The 21,041-nt window shown below is 41.9% G+C and overlaps 1 protein-coding gene across 6 annotated transcripts in view; it reads right to left on the bottom strand.

Moving 5' to 3' along the window:
- kalrna (kalirin RhoGEF kinase a) overlaps positions 1–21,041 on the bottom strand; it is a 189,886-nt gene that overhangs the window by 33,849 nt on the left and 134,996 nt on the right. For 5 of the 6 annotated variants that reach the window (XM_039818007.1, XM_039818008.1, XM_039818009.1 and 2 more), the window contains 2 exons: positions 3,442–3,648; positions 1,508–1,593 (listed from right to left, as the gene is read on the bottom strand). In XM_039818007.1, the coding sequence (XP_039673941.1) occupies positions 1,508–1,593; positions 3,442–3,648 (293 nt within the window). Of the gene's footprint in view, positions 1–1,507; positions 1,594–3,441; positions 3,649–14,861; positions 15,133–21,041 lie in introns of those variants that run through there. The other variant, XM_039818012.1, reaches the window with a different exon arrangement.

Here is a 21,041-nt window from a genome sequence, read left to right as displayed (position 1 = left end):
TCAGGATCACATGTCTGTGTGTTTAGGTGTCGGAGAAAAAGAAATCCCTAAAGGAAAGAGGAACTTACTGTAAATGTAGTATTAATAAATCTCCATATACCTTCGTGACATGTTCACCGTTGGCCGGGTAGAGCAGATAGCTTTAACTAGAGACTCTTTGTAGACAGAACAGATAACCAACCATAAAACAGGCCTAGGTAATCACACACAGTATCTCTGAGCACGATTACAGGGAAGGGATAATGTAGAGCGAGTTGGCCATTATTGCAAAATGAACCCCCGACAGGATGAAGCGACTTTAGTTTTGGCAAAAAAAAATATTTTTTTTTTTCGATTTTACTGTTGGAGCTGCGTCCATAGCAACGTAAACTCTGAACAGATGAATACAATGACCGCAGCACCTGGTTGAGGTTTGCTGCCCCGTAACTGTCAAAGTAGGTCGACGTTTTTGATTAACCAAAAAATTTGTTTGCAGCGGTGGAATGTAACTAAGTACATTTACTCAAGTACTGTACTTAAGTACAACTTTGAGGTTCTTGTACTTTACTTGAGTCTTTTCTTTTCATGCCACTTTCTACTTCTACCCTGCTACATTTCAGAGAGAAATATTGTACTTTTTACTCCACTACATTCATCTGACAGCTTTAGTTACTAGGTACTTTACAGATTAGGAGTTTTGCACACAAAACGCATGTAGTTTAATATATATGATGTTTTATTATAAATTAAACTACCCAACAATATACAGGCCTACAAGTCCAGCTGAAATGATTAGACCATTAAACACTTAGTTGATTGACAGAACTGTTTGGATCGTTTCCAGTTTCTAAAATATGAGGATTTAATTTAAGGAGTACTTTTACATTTAATACTTTAAGTACATTTTCCTGATGATACTTGCATACTGTTACTTAAGTAACATTTTCAATGCAGGACTTTTACTTGTAACAGAGTATTTTTACAGGGTGGTATTAGTATTTTTACTTAAGTAAAGGATCTGAATAGTTCTTCCACAGCTGTTAGTTTATCCGAACTAACCCTTTAAAAACACCAAAGTTGTAATAATAATAACACAAACCAACTAACCGATCGAGACAGCGGTAGACCAGAAACGTCTGTTCTGCGAGGTAAAATTAATGTTTTTGGTCAAAGACGTCAGGTGGCTTCAGTTCCCCGTCAGAAAGGGCTGTCTGACAGCAAGGAGAAAAGCGGTGAAATAATTCGAAGCTAATGCTTTGAGGTGTCCAAAATACATTTAGCTTCTGACCCCGTCCACAGCAGTACATTGCTTAGCTTCCGTGTCGGTACTCCTGTCTGCTTCTCCTAGCTGGGGGGCGAGCCGACCGCCGTCTCCTGTAGCTAACACACTGACTATGGAGAAGAACCAGGTACGAAAACCCAAACTATCCCTTTAAGCTACGAACTGTCAGCAGGCTGGTGAAATACCATTTGTCGAAAAGCAAACCACAGCAGGTGAAACGTGCCATTCTTGAATCGTACTGCTTACCTCATCGATGATGTCATCCTGCATTGTAAGGTCAGGCTGTCCCAGGTCAATACTCTTCCTGCTGTCCTCTCTTCCTGATCCAGGTCCTGTCAAGCAATCAACCAACCAACCAATCAATCAACCAATCAATCAGTCAGACACTCAGTCCACCAGCTCATTACTCAAACACGTACTGATGTAAACATTTTAACAAGGATGAATTCTGGCATTATTACATTGTTTGTTGAGGATTCGAGTAATCAAGGACGTTTTTAACATCCTGGAGTTGCATTTGACAGATTCAATGGAAATAAATAAAGATTTTGCAAGACATACAGTATATCTCATCTTTTCTGATGTTGCTAGAATGACATTAGAAGAATTGTAGTCCTGCTTAGACTAAACAGGTAAGGTATTACAGTGAACATTTAGTTATGTCAAAGTTGTGTTATTGTTACGATTCTAGTGTGGTATGCGTTTGTGTCTCTCTCTCTTTGTTCTGTTCTCCCCCGGTGTCTCTCCCTGGGTGTCGCCCCCTCTCCCTCATTACGGTTGCAGGGAGCGATTAAGCGCACCGGTGCTCACGCGGTCATTCAGGACGTTCAGAGTTAAAAGCCCAGGAGAGGCAAGCAGACAGGACCAGCGGGCCAGTTGGCAGCCTCCAGGCTGTGTGTTGGTTGCAAAAGTAGTCTATACTTGGGGCGCCTGGGTAGCTCAGCTGGTAGACCGCGCGCCCATATTACAGAGGTTTACGCCTCGACGCAGCGGCTGCGGGTTGGACTCAGACCTGCGGCCCTTTGCTGCCTGTCATTCCCCCTCTCTCCCCCCCTTCATGTCTTCAGCTATCCTATACAAATAAAAGGCCCCCAAAAAATAATCTTAAAAAAATAAATAAGTAGTCTATACTCTAGTTGTAATGTACCAAGGTCGGTAACTTTAACTCTGGTCCACTTGTGTTGTAGCATTTGTTTAACTTAATAGTGAATTTGTTGTTTTATTCAATCGGATCCAGTTTCCTATTTTTTGTGGAGCTTAGTTTTCAGTTGGTGCTTTCAACTCCTTTGCAAACCTTTTATTTACAGTTATCAATAAAACCTAATTTTGCTCATACATTTCCCCTAACCTGGATTCTTTCCCCCTGGGTTTTCCCTGACGCAGTTGCAAGCAGGAATTTGCATATGAGAACTTTTCCTATTGCATGCGAGAACACTCGCATGTAATGGATTCAACATGGATTCAATGCGGCAAAAATAATTCAAATATTACAGCACAAAGCAGGTCCTTTCAGAAGGCCTTTGCCCGCAACAGTATTGCCAGACTGATTTTGTCCTAGTGTATTAAAATGAACCGAAACCAGTGGCTACATGGAGGGGAAAGCATCTGAGGAAGAATTCATGGTATGCTTTGAAATGCGGCAGAATCCAATCAGTACTGGCTCAGCAAAGACTCATTACTCTTTTATTCAACTTGTCAGTAATCTGTTATTATGCTCAAAGCCCTTTGGTTGGGGTTGTTGTAGAACTGTCTTAACTAGGGATCGACCAATTATCGGCCTGGCTGATTATCGGGGCCGATATTTGGCAAATTGCAGATTATCTGTATCTGTGTTTTATTTTACCGATAATTGATAAAGTGAATTATTAAAAAGTGTGCTACTTTGGCTCCATCACAGCTCTGTAAGCCATATGCAACAATTGCAAACAAACTGGTAGCATGTTTCTCAGGAAGCAATTTTTGTATTATGTTTAAGTGTTTCAGTTTTATTACACACTTGCCTGAAGCATTTTGCGTTGGAGTTTGTAACATTTCCAAAATTTAAATTTTGACTAAAAGATTTTCATTTTGACTGTAAATGCGTATCGGTTCTAAATATCCCTTATCGGTTTCAGTAACTACGGTAATGATCGGTATCAATACGGGCGCTGGAAGACCAGTCGGTCGGCCCCTAGTCTTACCGGTCTTCTTCTGTTTGTTATTGGGGAGTTTCTTGACGGAGCTGCCGTGGCTGAGGCGGCGGACTGGACTGGTCAGCCACTTCCTCAGGGTGTTCCCGGAGCGTTTGGGACCAGGGGAGCTGGACTGCAGCGAGCTGAGGGATGGCTGCGGCTGCAGGTTCGCCACCGACTCGGTCTTGCCATCAGAGCTGCTGACGGGATAGTTTTCTGAAAGAAATCAGATACAAGTTGACATTTTAGTAAGTTCCAATGAGCTGTACTTAGTCCGCTTCCGCAGCGTTACATGTGTTTTTTTTAAATAACTAAGGGTTGATCAGATAAAATTGACCTTTGACCAGGTTCCAATCAGCTGTACTTAGGTTACATTTACATTGCTGCGTTTTGGTTTAAAAACGAATATCTTATGAGACGTTTACACCTCGCCACAACGGAGTCCTTTGGCAAAGTTTTTTTTGGCTCTTAATCGCTCACGATGTCTCGTTCTCTGAGACAAACCTATTAATGTTACCATGGCAACTACCAGTAAAAGGCGGAATATACATGCTGAATCCTGTTCACCCCGGCACGCACATGCCCAGTATACGAGAATGTCGATGAGATGTGCGGTTTGGGCGTGTTAATTTAAAAACGGAGATTAGGTCTTCTCCTGGAGCTAAAAACACTTTTGGGTTAAAAACCAAAAAGGGACGATGTCAACGTAGCCTTATTCCGCTTTCATAGCGTTACATTTCTTTTAACCCTTGTGTGTTGTTCAAGTCTGTGGGACCCGTTTTTAATGTTTGCTAAAATAAAAATTATGCTATTTATTATTTCTTCTAACTCAAACTCATTGGCCTTGGCTCATTTTCTGTGAAGAACATAACCGATAACTTATTTTCAATGGCTGCACACGGTACACCCCCCCCCTACACATAACTATTACATATGAGGTGTTTGGGTCTACTGGACCTGAGTGTATTTAATTAATGCTGTGAAAATATGTTGTCTTTCTGCACCTGCTATTCCCGCACAAAGTTACAAAATTGTTACATTTCAAGCACTTTCACCTGTTCTGATGAAGTTCTAAGTAATAAGCACCAATAATGATAAATGTGTATATGTATATATCATTGGTAATTGAGCTAAAGTAAACACCTATTGAGTATTTTTAAATAAATTGTTATGGCTGTATTGCTTTAAAAGCCTAATAATGTGGTGGGTCCACCAGACCCGGGAACATTGGCTGTGTAACAAAAATATGAACACCACACAAGGGTTAAATAGATAAGGGTTGTGACTTAAGATTCAAACCTTACATGCTCAACAAAAAAGGTCCTGTAGAAAAAATATCATCAATGAAAAAAAAAAACAACATCATCATTCTGTAGATGTGTTTCTTTTCTAACTACACTTCATTAAAGCTCCCTTGTTCTGCTTTCATTAGGTTGAAATCATTCCCGCCTCAGGATTAAAATTCAAGACGTAAAAGTTCTTCGTGGTGCTTTGCAGGCAAATAGAAGGAACTTGAGGACTTTATGTCGTCCCGCTCCACTCCCGCTTTCGTTATCATCACTCAAACAGAGGTTACAAGGCATTTTGACATTTACAGTCTTGTTAAATCAGCTGACGGGAACATAACAGTTCAAACGCTCTGACTTCATCGATCATCAATCCATCAGGTTCACACGCCCTGCCGGTTACTTCCATGAACCAGAAAAGCAGAAAGAGGTAGGTTGAGTGAGAGGGTGTGTGTGTGTGCATGCGTGCATGTGTAAATTAAGACGCTGACACAATGACCTTTCCATCAGTGCTTATAATAACTGCTGACATCAGGAGTTCCAGCTATGTATTAGTATCTTCCTTTTAAATATTCATATAAATATAAAATCTTTAATAGTGAGAAATCATAGCTATCGCTAATTGAAATTACACCTGGTCAGAACTAACTTGAAGATCTTGAATTTGAGTTTCTACTAGTCCTTTATTTAAAGAGATTTTTCCAGCTGGCATCTTTGTGTGTGCACAATGTGTGCATTGTTAATTATGTTCAGGCACTACGGCATCATGTTTTGGTTTTTGGGAAGGGAATTAAAAAACAAAACAAAAAAACAGTGTGAGATCCAGATAAGACTTTATATTAATGAAAAACAAAATGTGTCTAGCAGCTGCTCTCATGTCACACACACCTCGCCTGATAATACTGTCACTTCAGACACATGCTGCCATGCTGGAGATGCATTCCTTCTTCCCTTGCTTGAGTATTAGGTTGGTAAGCAGCGGTTAATCATTAAAATGAAATCAAAATCAAGACATTGTTTCAACTGTTTAAGCAAAGGAGTATTCGGTTGCAGGAACCAGGAGGCAGGAAATAAAGGTTATGTGTCATGTTGAGCGTTTCACTGAGATGATATCACATATTTAAAGTTACAGTGACACAGCGCATAGTTCAAAACAATGCAGCCTTTAAAACCATTCTAGTTAAGAGAAAAAGGAAGCAAAATGATCTCTGATGTCGGCTGCAAAGCCAGAAAACATTTGAACATCTGATTGTGAGTGTGTGTGTGTGTGTGTGTGTGTGTGTGTGTGTGTGTGTGTGTGTGTGTGTGTGTGTAAGAAACGGTAGTCATGTGTCAGGAGTGTTGTGGATCAGCTGCACTCTGCACAGCTGGGAGCCATGTGCTGCAGCTGCTGTGGTTTTTTTTTTTTTTGGTGTTATTGCTTTTGTGTGTGTGTGTGTGTGTGTGTGTGTGTGTGTGTGTGTGTGTGTGTGTGTGTGTGTGTGTGTGTGTGTGTGTGTGTGTGTGTGTGTGTGTGTGTCAGAAAGGAAATGAAAGGTTAAGGGTCAACGGAATCTCCTGAGATGTTCTGCAGTACCATCCGTACACCTTTACATACAGAGAGCCTTCAACACTGTTGTATAGACGACCCTACGTTACACCGGCTTTGCTTTCTTTACACTCAACCCAACAAGGCGGCATAATGCTGTCCCAGCATGGGATTTCAGCAAGCCTGCTGGCGTGAAAATAAAAGGAGTGTGAAAGGGGATTATGAGTGTTCATCTTCATTTCTCATCCTATTCATGTTCTCCCTTCCTTCCTCTCCCCCCTAATCTCTGACCTGCTTTTTATCTGAAGGTCTCCTACTTGTACACCCATGCATTTTGCTGTGCTGAAGACGGCAAAATAAACATGTGATATTATGTTTTTTCTGTCACAATGTTCCCATAAAATCACTTTCACTTCCTAGAAGTATTATAAACCAGAGGGGTCAAAGGCCAGCAGCGCAACAATGTGCATAAACTACTACAACTACCCGGCAACAGCCATGTTGGCTTCTAAGAAACATCTCCATCTTTTTCTGCTATCTATATACATTTATTTCAACTTTACAATGTTTTTCATTTATTCAACAATGAAGAGTTGGTAATTTGATGTAATGTATTAAATCACAGGTGTCAAACATAAGGCCTGCAGGCCAAATCCGGCCCCCACGCAGATTTTGATCTGGCCCTCATATCAATTTAGCTTCACAATAAATGTTGGCACACATCGCTTTTGTCACTTTTCTGAAGTTTTTGTCACTTTTGCGGACGCTTTTTTTGGTGCTTTTTCCCATGGTTGTGTTTTCGATGTTTTAGTCTTTTTCTGGCATTTTATTTCTCCACTTTTTCAGAGTTATTTTGGTGCTTTTTCCAATCATTTTTTTTCAACGTTCATGCCACTTTTCCCTACGTTTTTTTGCTGCTTTTGTTTTGCCACTTTTTCAGACGTTTTTTGCCAATGTTTTTGATGCTTTTGCGATGATGGCTAAGGAACTTTTCCCCCAACTTTAAGACTTTATGTCGACCAAACTGTAAGTGAGAAGACTTTATAAGACATGCGATAATACGGTCAAAGATATTTGACTTTTCTTAAACTCTACATCTGGCCCTTGATGTGATTCTCATTTCCAGTGTGGCCCTCACTGAAGTTTGACACCCCTGTATTAAATGATTTGTGGTATTTGTGTTGCATCACTTAAACTCAAATATGTGTGAAATAAAATCTGTTCCCACTTCCTTGTCCCCACACCTCTTCCCTTCACAGCGTGCAGCACTGCGGGTAAATGTGTCCGTATTAGTGGGAGCTGTTGTTTTAGTTGTTACCCGTCTGTGTCAGCAGCGTGGCAGAGATAAAACAGCAGCCGAGGTCACCCAGTGCTACTAAAGGTGCCTCTGTCTCGATTTTATTTTTTTTCCTCATTTCTGCCTGCCGAAACTCGCCAAGTTTGGTGTTGACAGGTCCCTGATGACTCTCTTCTAAAAAACACATTGACTCAATTTTAACATTTTCCCTTATCTGTCGGTCTAAATATCCAACCCAAGAACACACTGGCTTAAATAGTGATTACAAGCAGCAGAATGACAGGTGTCCAGCAGAGTAGCCTGTCTGTTCTGTATAATGTGGTGAAGTACGTCACATGGTGATGAGGACAGCGGTTACTCCCTGAAGTGCTCTTGAGAAAATGCGGTCATGCGTTCTTAAGAGAGGAAAACATGTCATAGGTCATTTGTTCACCTGCGCGTGTGCTTTCAGCAGAACCAATGTCAGGCACTGAGTGGCCTTGACAGCTGGCTGACGACAGAAACTCATTACAGCCTCGAGATCACGCGCACACAGACACACACAGAGACACACACAGAGAGAGACACACAGACACAGAGACACACACAGAGACAGACACACAGACACAGAGACACACACAGAGACAGACACAGACACCCACACCCAGACACACAGGACTTTATGTCGACCAAACTGTAAGTGAGAAGACTTTATAAGACATGCGAGACACACACACACACACACACACACACACACACCCTTATCTAAGGAAGCTATAGAGATAAAACACAAACAGAGACACACAGAGACATACACACACACCGACACACAGATACACAGAGAGAGACACACAGAGACACACACACACACACAGACAGACACACACCCATCCACCCACACACACAGCTGACTGATAAGACATCACCGCTTTAACTTTTAAGAAAAAGGACGCTGCAGGACCACAGTGTGCTGCCGTCAGCTGCTGGGAGCTGACCAGTCACCACGACAACCAGGAACAGCTGTATATGGACCACGCCACACAATGAGCTGGTCAGCATGACCAAGAAAAAAATACTACACACACACACACACACACACACACACACACACACACACACACACACACACACACACACACACACACACACACACACACACACACACACACACACACACACACACACACACACACACGGTCCGTTGCTTGGCGTTTCTGAAGCTTTCAACCACATCTCGCAGCCTTCCTCAGCGGAGGGAGTGATGGGTTCAGTTGGTGAAACCTCAGTAACCGAAAAGATGGAATAAAATACACCAGTCTTGTGATTGTACGGACGAAATTGAAGTGCAAAACAGGTGAATAAAGAAATAAATATAAAAGAGCTTCTCAATGTCACTATTAAAAATGTATTTAAAAAAACGTGAGAAGATTGTGAAAAAAGAAAGACGCACAAACCAAAAAATCATTCCCTGTGTGATTCGACCTTAATACTCAAGTAGCATTAGGTGCAGTTATGGCTTTTGGGTAAACCGTTGTAAAGTATGCGATTGGTACTTAATGGCCCACAACACATTCCTCTATATTATGTCATCAAACAAACTAGATGACCGCAGATACACTCATGATCTTAGAAAAGGAAGAGGGCCCAACAGCCCCAGGAACAAGGGGACTTTATTCTTTTTACACTAGTTAAACAAAAGGTGACAAAACCCATACATGCCCGTCTTTGTGACTGGAAGTCTCGAGGTGTTGTGGATGCCACATAAATTACAGTGTCACCCGACACAAGACAAGTGTGTCGACAAGTACAAAATCCGAACCACCAGGTTTGTACATCTTCTATCTTGTTCCCGGTAAAAATCACACCCACACCAACGCAACCATTTTCTGACATAATGCTACAGTCACAAATGTGTCTCTCACACAAACATTTCAAACTTTCAAAGCTACGCACAGCACAGAAACTATACACACAGTTTGTCAGTGGTCATCATTTACCGAGGTCCAAAGCTTATTTTTTTTCAATGTTCATTTAAGAAGTGATAGTTGGGGAGTGTTGCAGCGTTACTACGTGTGGGAAACACGGAATATTGCATGTACTACAGAGTACAGCAGAGTCACACTGACGGCCAGAGTCAGGTGGGACCAAACAGGGAAGCTTTTGTTCGGCAGCCGACAGAAAGACAGACTGTCTACTGTTAAAATCCCCATCACTCACTATTCTTTAAAACACACACGTCTGTAGATACTAAACCAGGAGCTCTGAAATGCAACAGAACAGAGTTGTCTTGCTCCCGCTCTCACACACTCCGTTTCATTTTGTAATCACACACACACACACACACACACACACACACAAAACAAACACACACACACACAAACAAACACACACACACACACACACACACACACACACACACACACACACACACACACACACAGTGTATGAATGGCTCTATTGACAAGAGAGTATTTAAATTCACACAAAAGAGTCCAGGTAAGGGACTAAAATAGTCTAACCACCAACTATCCATGCTCACTAGATGGATAGGACTCAAAATCAGAGAAATGCGTGCAAGATTAAAACACATTACAAAGAATGTAATGTAATGCTGCAAGAAGGCAGAGAATAAAAGAAGTAGAACAGCATTTGTATATACAGTACATTGTAGTCATCTTTCCAAGAACCCGCATGCTCTCCTCCCATCAGGCTTTTGTGTGTGTGTGTGTGTGTGTGTGTGTGTGTGTGTGTGTGTGTGTGTGTGTGTGTGTGTGTGTGTGTGTGTGTGTGTGTGTGTGTGTGTGTGTCAATGACAGGAAGCGATACAGTAATCGGGGAAGATGACATTCCTGCCATACCTCTCTCACTCTCCTGTCCCTTACATATTTGACAACACAGACAACCGGACTAACTACTCAAACATATTTACTGAGCGTATCACTAGGGCACTACTTTAATGACTGAGACGCACCGATACTGACTATAGTAATTCTAGGTTGATATACTATATACACATTATACACTGGCATTTTAATTCCCGTTTAGGTGTTGACCAATTTGTTGCAGCATTTGCAAGGTTTACACTTGAATTGTAATTCCTGTTCATTTTTTTATATTTTGTACCATGTTGCTGGTGCACAAATTTATTTATTTAATTATTTGTTTAATAATAACAACAATTTAGTAAATTTAAAACTATGTATTTATACGTTTTCTTTTTTTTTTTTTACAAAGTTAGGAACAAGCACACACACACACACACACACACACACACACACACACACACACACACACACACACACACACACACAGTCCCTTATCTAAGGAAGCTATAGAGATAAAAAAAGGAACTTCAAATGAGTCAAAGCAGCAGAAGTGGGGAAACTTTACAATAGCAGGAGGTTACATAACGGGCCCGTTACATGGTAGCAAAACACATATGCATTCGTACGGACACATTTCATCTCTCACTTGAGAAGACTTCAGTATCTTGCTCCGTCTCTACAATCTCCTCAATTATTCTCGCTCTCCCACTCTGTCACATTGTATTTGATTCAGTCCTGCACTGAGCCACTGGATTGGGCCATATTCCTTGAAACAGCATTAGGACTAGAAATGATACTAGCAGTGGAGGAGGGTCCACCTTTTTCTCAACGAGCACAAACAGAATCACTTCCAGTCCTCCCAGCGCTGGAGCAGCACTTCCAGCAGAACTGAAAGACGTCACAGATAGGCTAACTGACAGTCTAGTGCCAAATAAAAAAGTTTTGCAAATGTAGAAATTAAGACTACTTAGTCATTTCTGGAGGGAAATGAAGATAAGTAACAAAAGGAAAGGCAGAAAAGCTGCTAACCTTCCTTCCATATACTCGTTTCCCTTTGTTTTGAGCTGCATACAACACAGAAAAACCCTGTCAAATATAAGTAAAACTTAAGTCTAGTTGTTGGGAAATCACAACAGTTCTCTTACTCCACTGCTGCTAATACTGCCACCCCACTGACCAGACATCTGTAATAGTGAGAAGTATAAGAGCCTTGGTCCTAATTTAAAAGTGAGTGTGAAGCAGTGGAGCGAAGACATCTAATGCGGTCTCTGTCCATTATCTCTGAGACTGTCTCTCTGTCTCTCTCTGTCTCTCTCTCTCTCTCTCAGGGTCAGAGTAGTTTCCTGCCCATCTTTAGGTTTAATGGGTAATGGACGGACGTAGGATCACTTTACACCACAGTTAATCACTCTGGCCACTGTGTGAGTGAGTGAGAAAGTGCCTCTGTGTGTGTGTGTGTGTGTGTGTGTGTGTGTGTGTGTGTGTGTGTGGTGTGGTGTGTGTGTGGGTGTGTGGTTGTGTGTTGTGTGTGTGTGTGTGTGTGTCAGGAAAAACATGCAATATCAACAATAACATAAGTAAATGACTGAAGGCAGCACTGAGTCTTGACCGAAAAATATAATTTGGAACAGTTTGTACAGTTCATACACATGGAGATGCATGCAAAAAACCTATTTAATTGTAAGATATTGAATAATTCAATGCTAAAGCAATGATGTGACGTTTATAAAAAGTGTTTAACACTGCCAAGACAGGCTGGGTTATTGAGGGAATACGCTGACATTTTTAGAAATACAGAACCGAAAGCAAGGGCACATTTCACCCGAACACACACAGAGATGAACTCCAGTCTGTACAGCATGAAGCTCAGATGCTCTGGGGCCAACGTCCACTGTCTGCCCACACACAGGAACTGAGTTAAAGGGTAACTACTGTTTTTTTCAACCTGGACCCAACTTTCCTATGTTTTTGTGTCTAAGTGACTGATGGGAAAAACAATCTTTGCCATTGGTCCAGTATTAAGCAAGATCGCTGCAGTCGGCAGCGGCTAAACAAGCTACAATGTAAGTTAGTAGGGAAATTGTCCAGCTTGTATTTGCCTTCACAAAAGGGCTCGTTTTGCCGCTGACAGGCTCAGATTAATATTCTAAGTGTCTGACAACATTATGGAAAGGATTTCTAAGGAGGTCGACCTTTAGTTAAGATCGAGTAAGATCGTTTTTTTTAAACATAAAAACATCCGTGAAATTGCTTTTGTTAAACCCACCAGACTCCATGTAAATAAACAGTAATTTTAGCATAGTAAAATACACTTCATTCAAAGTCGACAAACAAACTAAAACTATGGAAAGCCGTTTTGTGTCGTGTTTACACTTTTCCATCCATCACAACTCTAATTTTGGTTGAAATATAAACAGTTTACCGATTTACATGTGAAAATACGTTGGCTCTATACACGCTAAAAGTATTGCTTTTTTAAAATGGAGTCTGGTGGGTTTAGCGCTAGTGACTTCAGAGCCATTTCTGGTTAAACAGAAAAGTCTCAAAGAGGTTTTAAAGGTCCATCTCTGAAGGGATCCTTTCCATAATGTTGTCAGACACTTCTACAAAAAATACAAGGGGGACAATTGCCCTACTAACTTACATTGCAGCTTGTTTCGCCACTGCTGACTGCAGCGATCTTGCTTAATACTAAATGCTTAATACTTGTTCCCATCAGTCACTTAGACACAAAAACATAGGAAAACAGGGTCCAGGTTGAAGAAAAAGAAAAAATGGTAGTCCCCCATTAACGATAGCTAGGCATAGCTGTATGCTAACCTGCACATAATAATCTTTCAGCATATTGTAATTCAAGCAGTGAGAGAAAACTAGACTTCTGTATTCTCTACCTTGACTCTGTATTCAGGCTTTAGTAAATCTAGTCATCACGGGAGACTTTGGCCAACCACAGGTCATTTCAGAGAGAGAGTGTGCAGTTCATGTTCCTTTGTTGAAAGTTCTGTTTACTGTTGCCAAAGGCTCAGGGCTACAGGTAATTCGAGGTTAAACTATTAGATGGGAGACCATCACCGTCATCCGTCTTCATACAGTGCATATAGGAACAGAATTGTGTAAAAGAGTAGTCCCGTTTATAGTCGAGGAAGCATGAATACAGTTTGGAGAGCTGCTTTGCTTGGGGTAGCCTTTAGCATAGCAGAAAAACACCAGCTTATTTGCCGTGTTTACGTTTCCTATCACCCTGTTTGGATGGCAGCGGCCTGCTATGAGGACCAATCCTTAATGGACTGTATTAGTATCAGTGTCTGTGGTAATAAGTAAGCTATATAACTGGTCACAAAAATGTCCACGTTATTAATTGAACTAATTCAAGCCTGCGGCACATAATGACTTTCTGGTAGGTACCATTTTTCTAAAAATCCCCTAACCTAAACAATATTTGACAGTGACTTTTTAAAATGACCAAAATGACTAAAAACCAAACAATATCCAACAACAAATGACCAACTTGAGGGCCAATCTGGAGGGGAAAGTCAGCCACACAACCAAGAGGTTGATCATTAGGAAAGCACAACTAACAACACAAACCACAGACATGTACTCAAATTAACAGTCGCAGTCAGAAAAGCCTGTTTTTTTTTTAAATTCATTAAACTGGTATCCTTAGCAATAAAGATCATTAATACAGATCCATTGATCTGCAACTAAGGCAAGAAGGATGGTCTGATATTGTCAGTCAGTCAGTCAGTCAGTCAGTCAGTTTGTTAGTCATCAGATGTCTGAATGTAACCTGGCGACAAACCGGTTCAGTCAGAGAACGTGCCAGCAGCTCTGAATGAAACACAGTAGAAACCACTGAGGCTGTCTGTTTGTAGGGACAGACCGTTATTGGGAAATTCGGAAAGATTACTACAACTCCGGTGCGGTAAGGGTAAATCCTTTGATGCTGGCCAAAGGCTCGGTCACAACTTGCTGCACACCCAAACAAACCCATAAAAACACACACACACACACACACACACACACACACGCCTTGACTAAGCTGCAGGAAAACCGATTGCACAATACAACATCTGATTCTCAACAGAGACAAAGAGACAAACTGTCCTCTTCTCAATATGTCTCTCTCTCCCTCTCTCTCGCCCTTTCCTATCTCCGTCTGTCTGTGTGACACTAACTTCCTGTTTCACAATTCATTTTCAATTCAAATGAGTTGCCAGTGGCCCCAGAACACATGATAAATGAGAAACCCCTTTTGTCTACCCCTCCTTTATTCAGTGTGACACACACGCACGGTAATACGCACACACACACCCCTCTCAAAGCTAAGTGTGGAGAATGCTGACAGCCAGAAACCTGTTATCTGCTTCATTCCTCAGCACACATACTCAATACAAACTTCCTAACTTTTAAAGCATGCAACACACACACACAAACAGTGTACACACATGCCAACACACACAGTTTTCACGCTGAGTATCACAAACAGTGTGTTTCTCCGCATCTAGTCCCACCTGTGCCGTTGTAGCAGCAGCAGCAGCAGCGGGTGAGGATCCATCCACAGCAACGCCAGCCTCGCTTCATCCTCCCTCACACACACATCCTACACTCACACACTTCTCATTAGCTGTCTGACTCCACCACCAACTGGTCGACCAATTTGTTAAACAGACGGATTGACTGGGAGAGTGTGTGTACACCACAAGCTTCAAGTCCACACTGCTGACATCCACCACAGAGAGGGAGACAGAGACAGAGAGAGAGAGAGAGGGAGAGACAGAGAGCAAATGAGGTAGGTGGAGGAGGAGCCTATACACACACATCCTTGTCTTTCTCAGACATAGTAGTTGAGTTTCTCTCCCCTCCCTCGCTTACACACTTCAGTGCTCTGGAACAGAAGTCAGAGTTAATTATTGTGGAGGGCTACTTTGCCCATTGTGGAGAGCAGGGACTCAGGTTCCAACACTGTGTGTGGTTGTGTGTGTGTGGTTGTGTGTGTGTGTGTGTGTGTCTCAAGGAGACAGAGGGAATGTGAGTCTCAGGCCTCGTCCTCGCTTCTACGCGTCGGCCTGTCATTCACACGCAAACTGCTTCACTGAAAAAAGATCTATTGGAAAAATCCTGCCATGCCAAAGATTTTCAGAAACTTTAATGTTGACGTGTGCACAGGGAAAATCTACTTTTTGGCACAGTTATCCCTTTTGTGAGGCGTCACAGATATGGTGATAATTTAGTGCAATGGCGGAATTGTCCAAAACAGTAGTGATTCTAACTGCTTACAGGACCTTTTACATGTTTACACATCCACGTAGTTACTTGCAGTGTTGGTCATCTTACTTTAAAAAAGTAATTAGTTAGTTACAAATTACTTCTCCCAAAAGGTAATTGAGTTAGTAACTCAAGTTACCACATTGTAAAAGTAATTAGTTAATCAGCAAAGTAACTGTGACGTTATTTTTTATGTTCTATAACGCGATTACGTTCTATAACATCTTTAACAACAAGTGTCGTGTTAGCATGTGTTGATGTGAAGTGCTTCATAAGATTAGAGTTGCTTGAGGTAGACGTGGATAACATCTTTTTTCCCTGGGCATAGCGTGCATGTTGCATAAACATTCTTGCCTTTAATTTCAATGAGGGAGAAGTAGTGCTAATCAACCCGATACTTCCCTCAGTAAATATTGTACTCACTTTTTTCCTCCACCCGGATTTATCTTGCTGACCTGGAGATCAAACTAGTGAGCTTCTGGTCAAACGGTTACTTCTCTAACCCACCACTCCATGCATTCATAGATAAGCACTGTGCGTGTGATGGACACTCACTCTTGCTTCTCACTAGTCTAATGAACCCAGATGTCCTAATGCATTTTCTCATCCATCTCAATTGTTATAGAGAATCCTGCCCATTAGCCTGCAGTGCCACAGCTCTCTAGCATAGTTGTAAATAACAAGACATTGTTGGGTTGTGACTCATTCAGTGCCTATTTGCTCACATGCAGTATCCGTTGGCAATGATGGTCTGATGATTATGGTTCCCCCCCCCCAAGGGTTTGTTATTGCTCTTCTGCCCTGCACCATGAGGGGAAGAAACCGAAAGAAAACATTTTTGTAAACGGAAGACATGAGATGAATCTCCTCTACAACTTTTAACTGGTTCACTCTTACGTATATGTTGCAGTTTATGATCTTCTGTCTCTCTTTCTGTATCATACACACACACACACACACACACACACACACATACACACACACAGCCTAGATAGAGTTCTTCCAGCAGCTCCGTTTCCCTGCAGTGTCCCATTTTTCACACAGTGTACTTCAGCGGATGTTAGACAGCAAGAAATAATACTATACTACTGCAGCTCTGACTATACACTACTATAGCATAGTTCAGTCTTTCACAGTGCTAGTTAAGAACTCCCAGAGTCAACTACAATCTCATAACAAGAGGCAAACTTGGTTGACATAAAAGAGAACCAAGGCGACTTACACTATCACTCTTAGTCACAGCTATTAACTATTAGGATTACAGTGATGAAAGTCCTGAAAGAAGAGTTACAGCTCGGACTTTCAGTCGGTTTCATTGACGTCAAAACTCCATCGTTTGGTTCAGTTAACATTAGAGTTTCAGTGTCTTCACAGTCTTTCAGAGAGGACAAGGAGACCTACTTTACAGAGCAGTCACAAGACCCAGGACACACACACACACACACACACACACACGCACACACCTGACGCTTGAAAGAACTCAAAAGTTCTTATCCAGTCCACTTAATTAGGAATGGCTCCTATGGGTTAATTAAAGGTTTGATTCATTCATTCATTCATTCATTAACAAATAAGAGTTTTAATTAAATACCCATCAGCCTCCAGTCACTTCACTGTTGAGTAAGTAGACACAAGATCTGCCTAATTCTGCATTATTTACACTACCAAACAATGTGAGGAATTCGTAGGTTATCGGGGGCGGGGAAGCCTGCACTGGAATCAAGTGAAACTAGTGCGACTGACAATGCAAAGGGTCTTTGTGGGACATATTAGCTCAATGTAATTACAGGTCTGCATGTCTTGCTACTGACGACCAGCTGAATGTATGGAGCACAGCAACATATTGTAAAATACTGTGCAGATGCAGGATCATTGTTGCCCTGAATTAAGGTAGGTGGAAAGCCAGCCTCTGTGAAAAGAAAGTCCCCTACTTCAACCGGTTCTCACTCCGAAGTCGTAAAATACCGACGTTTGGGCAGTGGCTGTCAGTGTCAGATACGACGTAAAAAGCGCCCTTCAGCGTGTGTGTAGAACGCAACTGGGAGAGCAGCGGTAGAGAGTAGAATGAAAGCCTGAAAATCTGCATAGGGAGGGGTGGTTGGGGGGGTGGATGGGTCAAACAACACAGGACTTTCACCCAGGAGACCGGGGATCGTGTCCTGCGTGTCACGTTTCCTAAACCCGTCACTTTCTTCTTTTCCTGATACCAACCGTCCCATTCTTCTTTTCCTAAACCCAACCGTCCCATTCTTCTTTTCCTAAAACCAACCGTCCCATTCTTCTTTTCCTAAACCCAACCGTCCCATTCTTCTTTTCCTAAAACCAACCGTCCCATTCTTCTTTTCCTAAACCCAACCGTCCCATTCTTCTTTTCCTAAACCCAACCGTCCCATTCTTCTTTTCCTAAAACCAACCGTCCCATTCTTCTTTTCCTAAACCCAACCGTCCCATTCTTCTTTTCCTAAAACTAACCGTCCCGTTCTTCCTTTACTAAACCCAACCGTCCTGATCTTCTTTTACTAAACCCAACCGTCCCCTTCTTCTTTTCCTAAAACCAACCGTCCCGTTCTTCTTTTACTAAACCCAACCGTCCCGTTCTTCTTTTACTAAACCCAACCGTCCCGTTCTTCTTTTCCTAAACCCAACTGTCCCGTTCTTCTTTTACTAAACCCAACCGCCCTGTTCTTCTTTTACTAAACCCAACCGTCCCGTTCTTCTTTTACTAAACCCAACCGCCCTGTTCTTCTTTTACTAAACCCAACCGTCCCGTTCTTCTTTTCCTAAAACCAACTGTCCCGTTCTTCTTTTACTAAACCCAACCGTCCCGTTCTTCTTTTCTTAAACCCAACCGTCCCCTTCTTCTTTTCCTTAAACCCAACTGTCCCGTTCTTCTTTTACTAAACCCAACCGTCCCGTTCTTCTTTTCCTAAAACCAACCGTCCCCTTCTTCTTTTCCTAAACCCAACTGTCCCGTTCTTCTTTTACTAAACCCAACCGTCCTGCTCTTCTTTTAATAAACGTCCCGTTCTTCTTTTACTAAACGTCCCGTTCTTCTTTTACTAAACCCAACCGTCCTGTTCTTCTTTTACTAAACCCAACCGTCCCGTTCTTCTTTTACTAAACCCAACCGTCCTGTTCTTCTTTTACTAAACCCAACCGTCCCGTTCTTCTTTTAATAAACCCAACTGTCCCGTTCTTCTTTTACTAAACGTCCGTTCTTCTTTTACTAAACCCAACCGTCCCGTTCTTCTTTTACTAAACCCAACCATCCCGTTCTTCTTTTACTAAACCCAACCATCCCGTTCTTCTTTTACTAAACCCAACCGTCCCGTTCTTGTCCCGTGTGTCATGGAAACGTAAGCCCACCCACGACCTTTTCCTTAACCTAATGGTGTCAAAAATGACGCCAATAGTCCCGACCAAGTGCGTTTAGATATGACAATAAAAGGATACTTTCAGCGTCAATAACAACGCCAAAGGCACCTGACTAAGCGTCCATATTTTATGCGATGGGATTGGCAATGTGTTGCCTATTTGTAATTACGTTTGCAGATATTAATGATATAGCACAATTTAACAAATACTGCAAAAACTGGCTGAATTTGAGTGTTTGAGATCGCAGCAACATACATTCTTGAAGGGGCTGGAGGCAGCTGCCTGCCGGAGCCCTACATCAAACAAAGAATTGTGAAGATGAAAGTACTGCACAGTGTTTGCTTTCTCTGGTGTGCCCTGAAAGTTTTAGTTGTCCTATATGTCTGCGTCTGAAGTCTGTCGGTTGTCCTTGCTCCTGCTTTTACTCCCCCTCCATGCTCAAAACAGAAAGAACAGGACATCTATTTTTGATTTATTCTCTCAACTGTTTCACTTGACTTGATACTCATTCGTAACAGAACTTCAACTTTAATGTGACAACAAATCATTTTAGGTTAGGGTAAATTGCAGTGAAAATTACCTAAAGTTACATTAAGGTTTTGGTTAAAAACAAAAAGGTCAAAATAAGGCCTGCTTCAGTCCCCAATTGATTCCTATGATGTCATAGGTACATCTAATAACTAACTATGAAAAAGCCATGACACTAGCCTGAAATTACTACAACAAACATGTGAGTCTCTTTGGGAGAAAGCTGTAGATGGCCTGAGAAATAAGCCATGTAAATGACCGTGTCAGACCGAGCCTCAGATAAATAAATCCCATAAATCAAGTACTTCATTCATTTTTTTATCATAACTAAGGTAAAGTAACATAAAAAGGAAACTGACCCTTTCAGATGTTAAAGCTATATTTATTGCAGTTAACCGTGCAGTAGGACATTTGCACATGGAAAGAGTCAATTTGCAAACGGTTAGCCAATGTGTTTTTCTGAATGGGGGAAAGTTAAGAGCTTACTTAAAGGTCCGATGACATGGTGCTTTTTGGATGCTTTTATATAGACCTTAGTGGTCCCCTAATACTGTATCTGAAGTCTCTTTTATATAGGCCTTAGTGGTCCCCTAATACTGTATCTGAAGTCTCTTTTATATAGGCCTTAGTGGTCCCCTAATACTGTATCTGAAGTCTCTTTTATATAGACCTTAGTGGTCCCCTAATACTGGATCTGAAGTCTCTTTTATATAGACCTTAGTGGTCCCCTAATACTGTATCTGAAGTCTCTTTTTTATAGACCTTAGTGGTCCCCTAATACTGGATCTGAAGTCTCTTTCCCGAAATTCAGCCTTGGTGCAGAATTACAGCCACTAGAGCCAGTCCCACAATGAGCTTTCCTCAGAACATGACATTTCTGTGTCTGTAGCTATTGAGGAGGAGAGAAGGAGGGGCAAGGTGGAGGGTGGGGGTGTGGCCTTAACTAACTGCCACTTTGCTCGTTTGAAAGCCATGATGTCTCTCTCTCTCATGGGTTGGCCAAATTCTCTGGGCGGGCAAAGCAGAGAAAGGGGAGGTAACCTTGCTCCTTATGACCTCATAAGGAGAAGATTCCAGAACAGCTCATCTGAGCTTTCATTTTCTCAAAGGCAGAGCAGGATACCCAGGGCTCGGTTTACACCTATCACCATTTCTAGCCACTGGGGGACCATAGGCAGGCTGGGGGGACTCATATTAGTGTTAAAAAACCTCATAAAGTGAAATTTTCATGCCATGGGACCTTTAACCTCTATCTTTTCAGCACACTACAATCCTAATGTTCAACTGTTGTCCCTTGGCGTGTGTCTTGAACGTGTGTGTATGTGCCGGTGTGTTTACTTCCATGTGTAGCAGCAGCAGTTGTCTGATTTGCATCTCTCTACAGAAACGCAAAACATCATTTTTATCAGCGAGAGCATAAAACAGACCGCGGCTGCAGCAGGCAAATCAGCTGATCTCGCACTGTGTGTGTGTGTGTGTGTGTGTGTGTGTGTGTGTGTGTGTGTGTGTGTGTGTGTGTGTGT

The sequence above is a fragment of the Perca fluviatilis genome, chromosome 12 (genome assembly GCF_010015445.1).
Source record: "Perca fluviatilis chromosome 12, GENO_Pfluv_1.0, whole genome shotgun sequence".
In the NCBI taxonomy this organism is placed as follows: domain Eukaryota; kingdom Metazoa; phylum Chordata; class Actinopteri; order Perciformes; family Percidae; genus Perca; species Perca fluviatilis.
Note: the sequence above shows the minus strand (reverse complement) of the source record. Positions and strands in the feature narration are given on the sequence as shown.